Below are 15576 nucleotides of genomic sequence, written 5' to 3'. Positions count from 1 at the left end.
AGAACAGGTCTTTAGCAACCCATTGTGGCCACAACTGGATGGTTGTCGAAAGAGGCGACTAGTAAGATCCCGTGGTCAGACTCGCCGACTTGGTTGATGCATGTCATCCTATCCCAGTTGCATGGATCGATGTTCATGATATCAAACACTGGACAGTCTGGTCCAGACTCGATTATTTACAGACCGCCGTCATGTAGCTGGAATTCTGCCGAGTGCTGCGTTAAACAACCAACAAACAAACAATATTCCAGGAATTGTCTGTGATGTGAACGTCTCCCAAAAAACAGGTCATACATTCATACACTTGAATACATTTAAAAAAACTACATTTTATTTGTCTTTTCTTGTATTTAACATGTTTAAGGCCTAAACACTCATGTTTATTCCTATTTGATATCCTCACGCCCCCTTGCGTATATCTGGGCAGAACAACTACTCAGTACCCCATGCTTGACATGAGAGACGAATAAAATGTTCATCAGGTGGAGACGATGTGTGACCTGGGTAATTAATATGTTGTTGTACCCCCACAGTGTGGATCATTTCATGCCATAAGCTTGCTAATAAAGTCTTGAATAGGACATGTCATCTTAGTTTGTCTCGTCCATTGAGTTAAAGTTATGCAAAACACAATATTTGGCTAAGCTCATGATCTGGTTCGCCTCCTAATTTGACCTGTCTTTCATGAAGAGCCGTCTTCAAACCAGATTTGATGAAAACCAATTTATGACTTGTCAAAGTTATCCCCGAGAAGTATGTCTGCAAGGATTAACGGAGGATTCTGAGCATCACAACACTGTGTCATGACAAAATGGTTTTTGTAAGGGGCATATTGTGTGATGCAAAAAAGAATTGTTCAAATATACTATTTTTTGACAGTATGTACAAGAATTTTCAAGCCATTACTAGTTCAACAGACTTGAGTTTACTAAGGTTTACTGGGTATGTATCAGCAAAAATAATCTCAGACTGGTGCAAAGCTGTTGACATATGAAAGAAATATTCTTGATGGCGGAAGCAACAATGCAAGATCCTTTAGAAATAAAAAATCACAATCTGCATGTAAGGTGACACAATGATTCGTACAAAAACGTAGGCATATCCGTGAAGTCATCAACTAATGTATCGTGAGTTGACTCGGCACCCACCACATCTTCCCAAGTCAAGGGAGTTAACTGACTATATAAGAGTCCAGTTTCCACCCTTTCCAAACTTGGCTGGAGTTATATCTTGACTGGAGTCTATACATAGTCCAATCAAAATCATGGAAACGAAATCGACATCCACTTCGTTAACTGCCGAAAACTCTGCGTCAACAGATATTTTCCAAATCTTTTCATGTTTTTAATGAAGGTGCTCGCGTGATTTAATGCTCTTCGCAAAAAAAAGACCTGTTTTATTGCAATACAGGTTTTGACTATCGATCAGATCGTCTTGACTGGGTGTCATGATTTTGTTTAAAGCAAATGCAAGTGTTATGAGAGGAAGAATCGGATTGGTCAATAGGAGGGACATAGAAGGGACATAACTCATAGCCACTGCTGGCACTACGATAGATCCCAAAAGTTCCAGCCTACTTCAGCAAGGGTGAAACTGGACTTTTACAGTCAGTTAAATCCTTTGCTTTGGGAAGATGCATCCACCATGAGTCCAAAAAACAAAACTATCACAAACAATGTTATCGTTATATTGGCAAAATGTCGGAGTCCACTGAATGTTACACATAGTAATACATATTTATAGCTTGGAAATACCTTTGAAAGACTCTTAAGCCAATCAAAAGTTCAACAACAGCCGATCAAATGCAAATCAAAGAGGTATTAGTCTCCATTATTGTTCCCATTCTAGTAATACAGCCCAGAAATTCCTCTTTTTCAAGACGTACCGAGTGTAAACCTTATTTCTCTAGTCCTTAGAGTGTAGCTGGTCTATATTTACATTTTCTCTCAGTTTTTTTTCAGTTCTGATTTTTAGCAAAATTGAAGCATTGAGAACTGATTCAGAATTATAGCCCTCAAATGCTACGAGTCAATGAGGACCCTTGTCCTCATCACAAGTCTCAGCCAGCTGCTAGAATCAATTGTGAAAGCTGTAATCTAACCATGATACACATGCTCACCGGCAGCCTTGTATAAACTCAATATTCAACATCAAGCAACTTTCGGAAGCTTTTGTTAAGATCTGTTTAAAAACAAAATGACATCAATTCCAAATGTTGCTTTTCAGGTTTTAAATGTCGCCATGCGCCAGCAAACCTGTTTGTTACCATTTGATTCACATTCCATGTATACAATAAATAATGGTACATACAACATAATTCTTCTTCCGTGGCTTAAGATATTCGCTCAATTGATACTCAGGTAGTGTAGTCATGCAACAAGGTGTCTTCTGGTTACAAGTGAGCTACCAGATTCCTGGTTTTCCATTTCACCGTGAGTGAGTGAGTGAGTATGGTTTAACGCTGCTTTTAACAGTATTCCAGTTATATCGCGGCGTGTCAGCTTGATGTGGGAGGAAAGCCTGAAGTGACGCAGGTCTCAGACATTTACCACTTCGGTGAAACCCACGAGCACGGGTATGGTGCTGACAAACCTAGAAACATAATCGGGGCGAACCTGGATTCGAACCCACAATCATAGGTTTCTGGTGTGCCCAAGGGACGCAACTCTGCACAGCGAATCGCGGCGCCTTAGACGACTGGGCCACTCGTGCCCCCCATTTCACCATGAAAGCAGATGCTGTCATATGGTGGCTGCCGATGCCTGAGGGCCAGGAATAGGTTTATGCCCAATACACAGGGGAACTTCACAGGAAATGTGTATATTTTTCTCCCCACTCTGTTCTCATGAGCATTTCTAACACAAGCAGATTCCTCTACACAAATGGATATACATCGACAGACAGTTACAAACAAGGATAATGTATGAAGATGTCATCACAGGCAGTCTTTGGTCACACCAGCGGGTCACAGCTTCACCTCCTCCCCCCTCGGTTGTACCCCCCCGGGTTGCGCCCGCCTCTCCTAGGACCGCTGCTCCACCCACTCTTGGCGTACCGATCTGTTTCATCATCTGCCCAATCATTATATTTTACCGGGCTTCGGTAGTCCTCATAGCTCCGATGTTGTTTAATATATGCGCTGTTTTTACTGTGGCTACCCTTCTGTCCGTGGCCTTCCTTTTGAGAAAAGTCCACATCGAACGAATAGTTTCCATCACAAGAATAATCATTATGCTGACTACGATCTCCACGGCGACCCTTATAATCGTGGTTATCATAGTGACTGGACTGACCGTAACCATTTCCATTGTAACCACCATAGCTGTTGCCATGGTAACCTCCGTAACCTTGGTGCCTGCCACTGTCATTGCCCTGGTAACCACTATAGCCATTCCCTGAATAGCCACCACCATCACCATGTCTCTGTTGCCATGGTTGCGACCTTCTGTCATCGTTCCATTGCTGACCACGGTGAGGCCTCATCTCATGATCTCTCTCATTCTGCTTCTGCCTTGAATTGTTGGAATTCCAGTTGTCATAGCGACCACGATGTTTTTCCAGAAGCTTACTGTAGGAGTTATCTGCCTTGTACCCAGGTTGTGAGAGCTTGTCCGTCATCCTCTTGTTGCTATAGTCAGGTGTGCTATCCTCAGGGGGAGTGGCAGATGGATCAAATGGGGTTTTCTTGCCTCTGCAAAGAAGAAGCAAGAAATTTGACTGTTAGAAATAGTCACATGATGATAATCCCATGTCACATTTGCATCAATGAGTTTGGGTCAGCTTGATGCGGGAGGTGAAACTCGCGAGTATGAGTGAGTGAGTGAGTATGGCTTTATGCAGCTTTTAGCAATATTCCAGCAATATCAAGGCGGGGGACTCCAGCAATGGGCTTCACACATTGTACCCATGTCGGGAATCGAACCTGGGTCTTCGGCGTGACGAGCGAACGCTTTAACCACTAGGCTACCCGACCGCCCCTCATAAGTAAGAGCCTAATGCAGAGAGAGTTCAGTCAGATGCAGAATGTGGGAGGAAAGCCGCAAGTGATGCAGGTCTTAGACGTTTACCACTTTGGGGGACCCACGAGCACGGGTATGGTACTGACAAACCTAGAAACATAATCGGAGTGAAGCGCAATTCAAACCCACGATCATAGGTCTCTGACATGCCAAAGTAATGCAACTCTGTTCAGCAGTATTGTGGCTCCTTAGATGACTGGGCCATGGAGTATGGTGCTGACAAATCTAGAAACATGATCAGGGCAAATCTGGGATTCGAACCCAAAGTCATTAGTTTCTTGCACGCACAAGCGAAGACTGGGCCCACCTGCCTATCTACCCATTACATAGCTTGAATTATCTATTTAAGAAGCGTGGTTTTATTTCAGGATAAAACATTGTTCTATCATGACATCATTTCTGTAGATAGAAACAATAGCTTCCAATAGTGAGAGTGAACTCTGCACAGCGAATCGCGGCGCCTCAGACGACTGGGCCACCCCAAATGGACTTCTCCAACACTGCCACGTGTCAAATTCTATTCAGGGAGTCATCATTATTTAAATGCAGGTAAAGATTTTTAATGCTTGTCCATTTTATCATCATCCATGAAGAGGCTGTAAATAATGTTTCTCATGTAAGAAATAAAAGATTTGTGGTCATCTTTTATTGTACAATAATTCACTGCTTGGAGAATAAACTTGGGTTTGCGCCTGTCATGCTATATTCTCCCTGCAGTGTTTTATTGTACGATAAAACAACGTCGCTTATTTTTTAAATAATTTAGTCACAGTGGATGTAACTTGAAATTATTCCCACTCAATGCATTCCATACTGAACTGCTTCACTCACGGTGTTCTGGTGCGGAGGTCCTCAATGTAGTTCTCCCTCTCGACATCATGGCCTCGAGCCGCATTGAAGGCTGAAACAGATGCTGCTTGTGTTAACTTTAGATGTGCAGTGCACATGTACCCAGAGCTCCAGATACTTGTTGGAGCTATTGAGTATTTACTGACTTGTTATCATTCACATTGGGTATTGATAATTTTCATAGGGTATTCAATATATTTTTACTCCCCAATCAAATGAGAGAACCTTTTATAATCACAATTCTGCTTATACATCTGTTTCAGGTGACTTCTAATTTGCATCTGCCAATGTAATGCCCCAAGGGTCATGTCACACATTAAAGTTCACAACAAGGATACATGTCTAAGTTACAATAAACGTGAGTGAGTGAGTGAGTACGGTTTTACGCCGCTTTTAGCAATAATCCAGCTATATCACGGCGGGGGACACCAGAAATGGGCTTCACACATTGTACCCATGTTGGGAATCAAACCCGGCTCTTCGGCGTGACAAGCAAACGCTTTAACCACAAGGCTACCCGACCGCCCCTTACAATAAACGTGACGTTGTACTTTTATAAGTTCACCGACAAAAGAAACGCGAATACCATAGATGTTGGTTCATATATGAAGAATTACTCATTTTCAAGAGATATTAGATTGATTCAATGCACAAATGAACATACTGTTATGTTGTGTGAACCGATGCTCATGAACACCTCACATGTGACGTCATACACCCATGACTCGAGATGCACTATTCGCCTTGTGTAGGATTAGCATGAAAAGTTTGGAAATCACGTGCAGCATATCGTGAAAAAAAACAGACACTCTGTGGCGACACTTGACTGATTGTTAGTTCTGTCATTAAGTGGTACCCACTGGAAACATCTCTTCTTAATGTACATACTTCTCTATATGTCTGGGGTAGGATAGGTCTTCAGCAAAAAGATGACAATGCTTGTTCGTAAGAGGCGACTAACGGGATAGAGTGGTCAGACTCGCTGACTTGGTTGATGCATGTCACTGTATCACAATTTTGTGGATCAATGCTCATAATGTCAATCACTGGATTGTCTGGTCCAGACTCGATTATTTACAGACCGCTGTCATATTCTTGCTGATTCTTGCTGAGTGTGGCGTTAAACAACAAACCAAAAACTATGATTCGCATTTCTTTTGGCGGTGAGTATATATACGTGATGCCTGCATGAGTCATCTTCCCGAGGCAAGGGAGTTAACTGACTTTAAAAGTCCAGTTTCCACCCTTGCTGAAGTAGGCTGGAATTTCTGGGCTCTATCGTAGCGCTACCAGTGAATGTTATGAGTTATGTCCCTTCTATGCCTCTCCCTATGGACCAATCAGATTCCACCTCTCGTATCACTTGCATTTGCTTGAAACAAAATGGCGGCCCCCAGTCAACCGATCTGATCAATAATCAAGATATATATTGTGAAAAAACGTATCTTACATCGCAAACTGCATCAAATCACGTGAGCACCTTGATTAAAAACCTGAATAGATTAAGAAAATATCTGTTGAAAATGAGCTGGCAGTGTAAATGCTTTGCAAATCCTGCAATCCATCGAAATCTCCATCACAGTTTACTAACCGGATTTAGATTTCGTTGCGCGATTTTGATTGGACTATGTATAGACTCGTGAGTCCAGCCAAAATGTAACTCCATAATACCAGCCTAGTTCGGCAAGGGTGGAAACTGGACTTTTATAGTCAGTTAACTCACTTGCCTCGGGAAGATGGCATCAGTAAGTAAAGATATGAAAACACATACAGGTACGGAGGCTGAAAAGGCTACACTGGGTAATGATGCAGTGTCATTACTGTATATCATTGTTCATATTAATTGTTCTTCATGCCTATTTTTACTAAAGCAACTCAACATTAATTGGCTTCATTGTGCATATTTTACTCCAGCTGATCTGGAGTTCTGTAAGGAGTTCTGTGTACCCCTGTAAGGAGCTCTATGTACCCCTGTAAGGAGCTCTGTGTATCCCTGTAAGAAGTTCTGTGTATCCCTGAAAGGAGTTCAGTGTATCCCTGAAAGGAGTTTAGTGTATCCCTGTAAGGAGCTCTGTGTACCCCTGTAAGGAGTTCTATGTAACCCTGTAAGGAGCTCTATGTACCCCTGTAAGGAGCTCTATGTACCCCTGTAAGGAGCTCTGTGTATCCCTGTAAGAAGTTCTGTGTATCCCTGAAAGGAGTTCAGTGTATCCCTGAAAGGAGTTTAGTGTATCCCTGTAAGGAGCTCTGTGTACCCCTGTAAGGAGTTCTATGTAACCCTGTAAGGAGCTCTATGTACCCCTGTAAGGAGCTCTATGTACCCCTGTAAGGAGTTCTGTGTATCCCTGAAAGGAGTTTAGTGTATCCCTGTAAGGAGCTCTGTGTACCCCTGTAAGGAGTTCAGTGTACCCCTGTAAGGAGCTCTATGTATCCCTGAAAGGAGTTCTGTGTACCCCTGTAAGGAGTTCTCTGCATTAGCAGTACAAGCAGTGTTCAAAATAGCTGCCTGCTAGCCAAATGCCAGTGACTTATAAATTGGGCAAGTCACATTTCAGTAAGGATGGCCCGACTGTCTAGTTGAAAACTGTAGTCAATACAATTCAGTAAATAGTGTGGGAAAGGATAAGTTATAAAATTTATTTCATCATCATGTCAGTAAGGCAAATGTTTAATGTCAAAGTCTGTTGTCATTTTGTTTTCATGTCGAAGTTTATCAAAAGTGTTTGGGGCTGGTAAAATATGATGAGGGTTTGCAAGACCTCCGGGCCAGTGAACTTGGGCAACTAATTCCTACACTGGGAACTAGACAAGATAAGTACCCACCTGCCATAGCATCGTCAGCTGTCATACTCAGACGCTCCACCATATACCTGAAACACAAACACACAACACAGTCACCCTCGGCTGTACAAGCTGGTATAGCACCAAATGTTGTTTACAATAATTTCAGCGAAATCATGTTGTTCCTAAGTATTGTAGCATTTCACTGTCAGGTTGTGTGTTGAAAATTGAAATAAAAACAAAATGTGCTGTGGACTTCATGATGATGCGGAAGGTGCCTGACAACCAAGACTATTATTTTTTAGCCTAAATCCACCTATGGAGTGCATTGTTTCGTTGGTGATTAACGCAGCACTCCCAGCTTGAACACCTCACTTCCCACTATGACGAGGTCTGTGAATAATTAAGTCGGACCAGACAGTGATTGACATGAGCATCAATCTATGCATTTGGGATACAATGACATGCATCAACCAAGTCAGCAAGCCTGACCACCTTATCCTGATAGTCGCCAAGATTCTGGGTAGAATAGATCTTCAGCAACCCATGCATGTCGTAAAAGGCGACTAACGGGATCGAGTGGTCAGGCTCTCAAATCAGTGAGTCTGACCTCCTAGCTGGAATGCTATATAATGTCATCAATACATGTCTGATACAACAAACAAGATCCCATACCTGCAGACCATATAGCCTGTCCTGTTCACACCGTGGGTACAATGGACGCCAATCACAGATGCTGAAACACATACAGCTTACATAATTCAGGAGTCACACAGAACAAATCTCACACACTTTACAGTCACACATGCTCCAAGCCAAGTCACACACATAATCTTGATGAGTCACACACATATTTCATGAGACGAAGAAATGAGCTCAAATATGTGCACTTTATATATACATCAACACAAGACTAGCATTTTCACAACATGAAACGTTACGACACTGTCAGTCTGTGACTGGTTAAATAATTTACTTACTGCTGTCTGAACTTTGTTCCAAGTATTCGTCAATCACGTGTGCAAATCTGGAAAAAGAATAATCAACTGTAAATCCAACACAAATTTACCCTCTCGTCAACTGGAAAAGTGTCTGCATTACAAACAATTTACAGTTCATCAAATTTGGTTTAATATACTGTGTCCTTCAAGTTTTAAAAAGGGACTTCCAGACTTTGACCGTAAACATGTTAAGCAAGAGAGCTCCCTAACATTCAATGATTACCCAGGTCTCAGGATTGTACAAGTAACAGTTACTGGCAATGAATGACCATGTTTCGCAAAAAACTCAGAGAAGACCTTGACCTTTGATAGACAGGTCACCAACCTTCTTTGTACAGATACATGGACAGACAGAGGGCCATGCCTATAGACGTAATCATGCTTCAGAAGCTGCTAACGATATAACCAACAATGGTTGCCACATTGATTTTAAATTATAATGTTTCAACACAATCGGTCAGAAAAACTCCAAATCAATCCATCTGGTGGTCCTGAAGAGACATATCAACAAGTTCATAAATAATGCCGATAAACATGATGAATCCATAAGCGTAATAAGCTCACCATATCTTTTGGGTCAGGTGAGCTAAAATTGCAAAATGTAAATAATCCATGAGCAGATGAAGCAAACAACCTGCCAAAGACAAAGTCGCTGGGGACTTCCTGGCCCTTGGTGAATATCTTCTCATACTGGACGCCCCTATCCGTCAGCTCCTGTCAACACACCAAACACACTTTTCTAGATTAATGAAGGACAATAGCTTTCTTGGGGTGTCCCAAATCACCAGTCTATCTTACTGATGTATTGCAAATTTACAAATGATACGATACATAATACGCCTACCCATGCATCGATTCATGTTTTGATTCTGTATCAATTTCAAAAAGTCATATTACAAAGTTTTGCAATACCCCCGAAAACTGCTAACTTAAACTTGACACCCATCTCAAAACAAACTTCTAAATTTGATTGCATAAAACTACGAGAGGAAAACAGACACTGATTGATCATGTGTTGATATCATGGAGAATTACATGCCGGAATGGTGCATTGAGGATTGCCTACATATCATGTCGTGACTCGGGATATATACTACTCAAAACAAGTAAAGGAACACCCACAATTGAAAGGCTGTATTGCAATACCCACCAGCCAGGACAGATCAACTACAGCCATGAAAAAAATCAGGTGTTCGGAGGTAGTTGTATCATAACAGCCCTATAGTTTTCTTGTGACAAAACTAACTAACTTAAAGTTATCAGTCTGTTACGTAATGATGTCACCATAGTTACAGGAGTAGACAGGTCATCAACAAACATTTTTGACTTGTATATCATGTTTATATAACTTTACTACATTTTGGGAGTAAACTACTTGTCCTCAGAGCTTTTCGCCAGTCACCTGGCCAGTTATCAACAAACAAGAAGCTAAATCTGAATGCACAAAACTACAGTAAACTATGGTTATAATGAACTGAAAGGGACCACTAATAGTAGTTTGTCATAACCAAAGTTTGTTATAAGCATATGTACAGCATATATACACAGCAAAAGGCCGGGACCCAAACATAAGTTTGTTATATCTTTCGGGTCGCTAAAAATGTAGTTTACTGTATCAGAATGAGAGGACGGGTGATAATTGTCCCAAGTCGTCGTCAGTCTGACCTGAGTGTTGTAGTATTTCCGGGTAAAGGTCAGATCTATCACAAGTCCAAGGTCTTGGCCCGAGTCAGCCATCTTCCTCACTAGGATTGTCGGTGTGAATCTGAAAGTGAGTGAGTGAGTGAGTGAGTTGGGTTTAACTCCGCTTTTAACAGTATTCCAGTTATATCACAGCGTGCCAGCTTATTGTGGGAGGAAAGCCCGAAGTGGTGCAGATCTCAGACATTTACCACTTCGGTGAAACTCGGGTAAAGCACGGGTATGGTGCTGACAAACCTAGAAACATAATCGGGGCGAACCGGGATTTGAACCCACAATCATAGGTTTCTGGCGAGCCCAAGGGACGCAACTCTGCACAGCGAATTGCGGCGCCTTAGAAGACTGGGCCACCCGTGCCCCCTTGAATCTGAAAGAGGACTGCTCATTACGACAACCTGCTTCCATTAACTGGTAGGCATGAAGCTTGATATGTATATCTAAGTTCTAACCTTAGTGAATGTGCACCTGTTGCCTTTCATCTGTTGAACTAATTCCATGATGCTTCATTATGAGTGAGTATAATTATAGCCCTCAAATGCTGCTGGTCATTGAGGACTACCACCATCCTTGTCCTCAGCACAACATACCAGTCTCAGGCTAGCTTCTAGATTTAATCATGAAGGACTTTTACTTGTCCTCAGCACAACATACCAGTCTCAGGCTAGCTGCTAGAGTCAATCATGAAGGACTATTACTTGTCCTCAGCACCACATGCCAGTCTCAGGCTAGCTGCTAGAGTCAATCATGAAGGACTATTACTTGTCCTCAGCACAACATACCAGTCTCAGGCTAGCTGCTAGAGTAAATCATGAAGGACTATTACTTGTCCTCAGCACAACATACCAGTCTCAGGCTAGCTGCTAGAGTCAATCATGAAGGACTATTACTTGTCCTCAGCACAACATACCATTCACAGGCTAGCTGCTAGAGTCAATCATGAAGGACTTTTACTTGTCCTCAGCACAACATACCAGTCTCAGGTTAGCTGCTAGAGTCAATCATGAAGGACTTTTACTTGTCCTCAGCACAACATACCATTTCAGGCTATCTGCTAGAGTCAATCATGAAGGACTTTTACTTGTCCTCAGCACAACATACCAGTCTCAGGCTAGCTGCTAGAGTCAATCATGAAGGACTTTTACTTGTCCTCAGCACAATTTATTAGTTTCGTGCTTTCACTAATTTGTATCTATGGCACGTCCAGCATGACCAACAGAACATTGCACTACCAATATAATTACATGAACGTTGAACAGAACAAGGCACTACCAATATAACAAAGCTGGTAGGTTCACATATTTTCAAGAGAAACAATGTTCGAAGAAGAAAATGTTTCGTCTTTAAGAGACAGTTTCATTTAAAAAACTCACTTTTCCTTTTGTGGTAACTTTTCAACCAAAGCCTGCAATAAAGTCAAAAGTGATTATCAATCAGAGACCACGGCCATAGGTCATGTAGTGACAAGGAACAGATAATCAACACTCCTCAGCAACCCGTACCTGACTGGGTAAACTCACGTGTGCCTAAGACAACATCAAACACACATGGTTAACGAGACCAGAAACGTAGACTTGATATGACTGTAGTGAGTGAGTATGGTTTTACACCGCTTTTGGCAATATTCCAGCAATATCACGGCGGGGACACCAGAAATGGGCTTCACACATGGTACCCATGTGGGGAATCGAACCTGGGTCTTCAGCGTGATGACCGAACGCTTTAACCACTAGGCTACCCGACCGCCCCCCATAGGTCATGTAAATTAAGCATGTTTGAGAAAGTTACTGACTCATGTTGAAGGAGGTTTACTCTTAACAATGGAAAACTTGTGTTTTTTACTAAAACAAATTAACCATGATAGCCAGTTGTGTAATTGTGAGCCTGATGATCGTGCTATCTGGCAATGAGAGTCTCTTACATTTTTGAGTGGCACCTTGAAGCACACGATCCTGGTGCCCTTGATGACACCACCAAGGGCTGTGTAGTTTTCCCATCTGAAACAGTTAACAAATATCTATGAGCAATCTGAGTTCTCCTGGGTATTTCACAGTAAAGATGATCAACATCAAGGGAGGATCCAGCATTTTTAAAAGGGAGGTCCAAAATATCAAAATCATCTCTCAGATAATTTTACTGCCTACAACATACTACATTTGGTTTTCAAAAAGGGGGTCTGAACCCCCTAGGAGGCCCCTCTGGATCCACCTGTGAAAACATCACCTTAACATTATGATATAATTATTCAATCAACAAAACTCAGACTGCAAATTGGGAAATGATCTGGGCAGTTTTATCATCAGGATTATGTTTGTGTCTGCTCAGTATGATATACACAAGATAGGACTGAACTCTTTGCCAAAACAATGCAGAATATAACTTTATTTGCCAAAATTACACAGAAATTGATATGGTACAGATTAGAGTAGGATCATATTTTGTAAAAAATGAGTATGGCTTAATGCGTTAATGCTAGCTAAAACTGTATTTCAGTAACATTCCTGTATTATTTTAATGACAAGCAAAAAAAGTCATTTGTGATGAACATTACAAGTTACGACCGAAGGAAGTACAAGAACTACCCTTTAACTCCTGTGATGTTGCTTTTCCCAAACTGGGAGGCAGTCCTCCATATGACTAACTCGAACTTTGGAACTGTCCTCATCACTAACCTTTGTGTTAGTGCTACGCAATGCCACAAAAACATTTCAGATTCTAATCTTTTCAGCGGACAAGATTTAATGGTATGCGAAAGTGTCAAAACTACATCATTATTGATTATGATTGTTGACAAAATAGCCTATGCCTAGCACTAACACCACACTGTAAAGGCAGATTGTGTGGCCATGGCCCTTGTTTCAGGTTGGGAGACTTCAATATTGTCTATTTTAGGTGTTTTCACTTGGGATGTCTGAAAACAAATATTGACAAACCTGAACATGCTGCATCTGGGAAGTGTTTTTTTCTTTTTGTGTTAATCGCGAAGAAAAGGCTATTGCTGATTCTGGATAATGTATTTATATTGCAAAATAAAAGAACCTAGTGGCATTCACACCATGTCGGATTTCGTATTTCGTTTATTTCCATAGTAATGATAATGATTACTTCGTATCCCTCAGCAGGCTATCGTCGGTATCATCTAGGCCCTAGTCCTAACATCGTCGTGATTTGCTGTCTTTCACAGTTTCAATAAAATATCGAAAGAATAATTTCAAATTACTGGGCCCTAAGTTACTTACCTGTCTGGTAGCGGCATTTTGAAGTATGTAAATCTTCTGACGAAATGTGTTGCAACAAACCTATTTTGAAACGCGCGTAATCTAAGTTCTGAGAAACCTATTTTCACTTTACTTTTTCAAGACGGAAACGTGTGGCTCCGGAAGTAGAGTAAGCGCACGTTTATTGTCTGTAGGTTACAAAAGTAGAACTATTTAATGGGTTTAGAAATTAAACTATATAAATATGTTCATCTATAGCTGAAGTAAATAGCATCGGTGACTTTATTAAAAAACATTCTTTAACGTCTTGTAAAAGCCAAGTATATATTATTCCCTTGCTCGAATTTATAAACCATGTTCAATTTCTTCCATTTCATTTCCGGATACCAACTTTTTAGTCTCGCGCTCCTAACGATTAATGTTTTTTGGCGGGAAATTTGATATTTCGAATGTGTTGGATTACTCTGCATGTCTGTGGGAATTCGATCCGTCCAAATCTGTTCAGCAAGAAGTTACATCTAATATGTATGTCTGCTCGTTAAAAGTAAATTGCTAGTAAATATTTGTGCCATGTAATGCATTTGCTTATGCTAAGGGCTATGCACAAACCATCGAATCTACATAGGGCCTGCACACATTGTAGGCCTAAATTAGTAAATATAGGCACCATAAACATGTTCAGTGATGTAGCTATATGTACAATACTGTAGCCACCATTTTAACAGATCAATAATTGGGTGTATGTTGTGTCATTCCTCATAAAAAGAGTGACAGATTCAGTTGCATTATTTACTTATTTATTTATTATGACATTAATTTTCCAGCTTTTCACATCCAGAAACGGTTCACTGAGAGCTGATCATGTTTTACAGTCATGATATTCTGCAGAAGCGAGGTGGAAAATTTGGTATTGTGTGGTGAGTTGTCATATCTGATGCTTTTGGTTACTGGTCCTGTCGTCTTTGGTATGGTAGCCATAGACATCATCCACAGATCTGAGGTCCCAAGGAGAGGTAGAAGCAACCAATAACGCACTTTACTCACTAGTCCCCATCATAATGATTATATTGGAAAACCTTCCACCCAAAATACATTTCTATCCTTGCTTGTGAGTTTCGTATCAGAAGTTTGAATTCTGAATGCAGAAAAAAATCCCCAAACCAGTAAATTACAATTGGGAAATTGTTTGCACGGTTAAAGAGTTCAAATCCATTCAGTTTCTTTGGCTTAAATAAGGCAAAATCAATCAATCAGTTAATCAATCAATCAATATTCTTTGTTCCTATTCAAGTAGATCCCCAAAAGGGTAGGGGCTAGTCCTTTTTTCTTCTTTTTGAAAAACAGCAATTTGCAGGAAGTCAGTAGACTGCAGACATATCAGCTGATGTTTACACTTTTGAACAGCCATCCAGTTTCTCCATAATGAAGTTAATAACTATTTTATTTACTTTTTATCTAGTTCTGGTTTCAACATACACAGGTTTGTAATTATTCACATAGCCGTCACTGTGTTTAAAATTAAGGGGGTCCCTCAGATTATCTGCTGTAATATTTAAATCTAAAACAACATTCTTTTTACCTTTAACTTTAAAATTATGACAAGGATCCATTGACACTTATCCTTAATATTTATTTATTTTTAAATACATTTTTCACTTCAAAGTATAGAGCCACAAATAAACATGAACTGGGAGGGACCCGAGTGGCTGAGGTGACCCTTACATTTATAAATTTTGCAATATGATTTATGTACCTATACAACAACCTTAATAATTGTACCTAAAAAGATTAAGATAGAATGCATAGGTGAAAGGCTATAGAGAAAGACAAAAAGGAGAAATCAACAGAAAGAGTGAATAGTAGCTTCTAGGAGAGTGAATAGTTGCTACCAGGAGAGTGAAGTCGCTACCAGGAGAGTGAATAGTCGCTACCAGGGGGGGATGCCCCTATTTATTATGCCAAATTGATACATTAGATGGAGACAAATAAGATACACAGGGGGAAGAGATT

General features: G+C 40.8%; 2 protein-coding genes across 4 annotated transcripts in view; one reads left to right on the top strand and one right to left on the bottom strand.

Annotated features, from left to right (window-relative positions):
- Positions 1-309: 309 nt before the first annotated feature.
- On the bottom strand, positions 310-13726 carry LOC124111732 (RNA/RNP complex-1-interacting phosphatase-like). 2 transcript variants are annotated; one of them, XM_046471519.2, is made up of 11 exons: positions 13588-13726; positions 12931-13259; positions 12270-12345; positions 11722-11753; positions 10316-10415; positions 9285-9364; positions 8630-8676; positions 8325-8385; positions 7692-7738; positions 4851-4920; positions 310-3691 (listed from the first exon to the last, which is right to left on the bottom strand). In XM_046471519.2, the coding sequence occupies exons 2-11, from the start codon at positions 13053-13055 to the stop codon at positions 2974-2976; spliced, it is 1356 nt and encodes a 451-aa protein (XP_046327475.2). In that variant the 5' UTR covers positions 13056-13259; positions 13588-13726; the 3' UTR covers positions 310-2973. The 2 variants fall into 2 exon arrangements, with proteins under 2 accessions (XP_046327475.2, XP_046327476.2); XM_046471520.2 differs by lacking the exon at positions 12931-13259 and having other exon boundaries at positions 13588-13725.
- A 237-nt stretch (positions 13727-13963) lies between these two features.
- The window catches only part of LOC124111733 (meiotic recombination protein REC8 homolog), a 31945-nt gene continuing 30332 nt past the window's right edge, over positions 13964-15576 (top strand). For both annotated transcript variants that reach the window (XM_046471522.2, XM_046471521.2), the window contains exons 1-2: positions 13964-14091; positions 14391-14483. In XM_046471522.2, the coding sequence (XP_046327478.2) occupies positions 14428-14483 (56 nt within the window). In that variant the 5' untranslated portion in view covers positions 13964-14091; positions 14391-14427. The remainder of the gene's footprint in view (positions 14092-14390; positions 14484-15576) is intronic.

This window comes from Haliotis rufescens, unplaced genomic scaffold (genome assembly GCF_023055435.1).
Source record: "Haliotis rufescens isolate VD_foot unplaced genomic scaffold, xgHalRufe1.0.p SCAF_12, whole genome shotgun sequence".
Lineage (NCBI taxonomy): Eukaryota > Metazoa > Mollusca > Gastropoda > Lepetellida > Haliotidae > Haliotis > Haliotis rufescens.
The sequence above is the reverse complement of the archived record's forward strand: the minus strand, read 5'-3'. Positions and strand labels throughout refer to the sequence as shown.

Coding starts and splice junctions, on each gene's coding strand:
- LOC124111732 (XM_046471519.2), bottom strand. CDS start 13,055: ATGTTTTTGTGGCATTGCGTAGCACTAACACAAAGGTTAGTGATGAGG. Junction 4,921..7,691: donor AGCTGACGATGCTATGGCAG/GTGGGTACTTAT, acceptor CATCTGTTTCAG/CCTTCAATGCGGCTCGAGGC. Junction 3,692..4,850: donor GACCTCCGCACCAGAACACC/GTGAGTGAAGCA, acceptor TCTTCTTTGCAG/AGGCAAGAAAACCCCATTTG.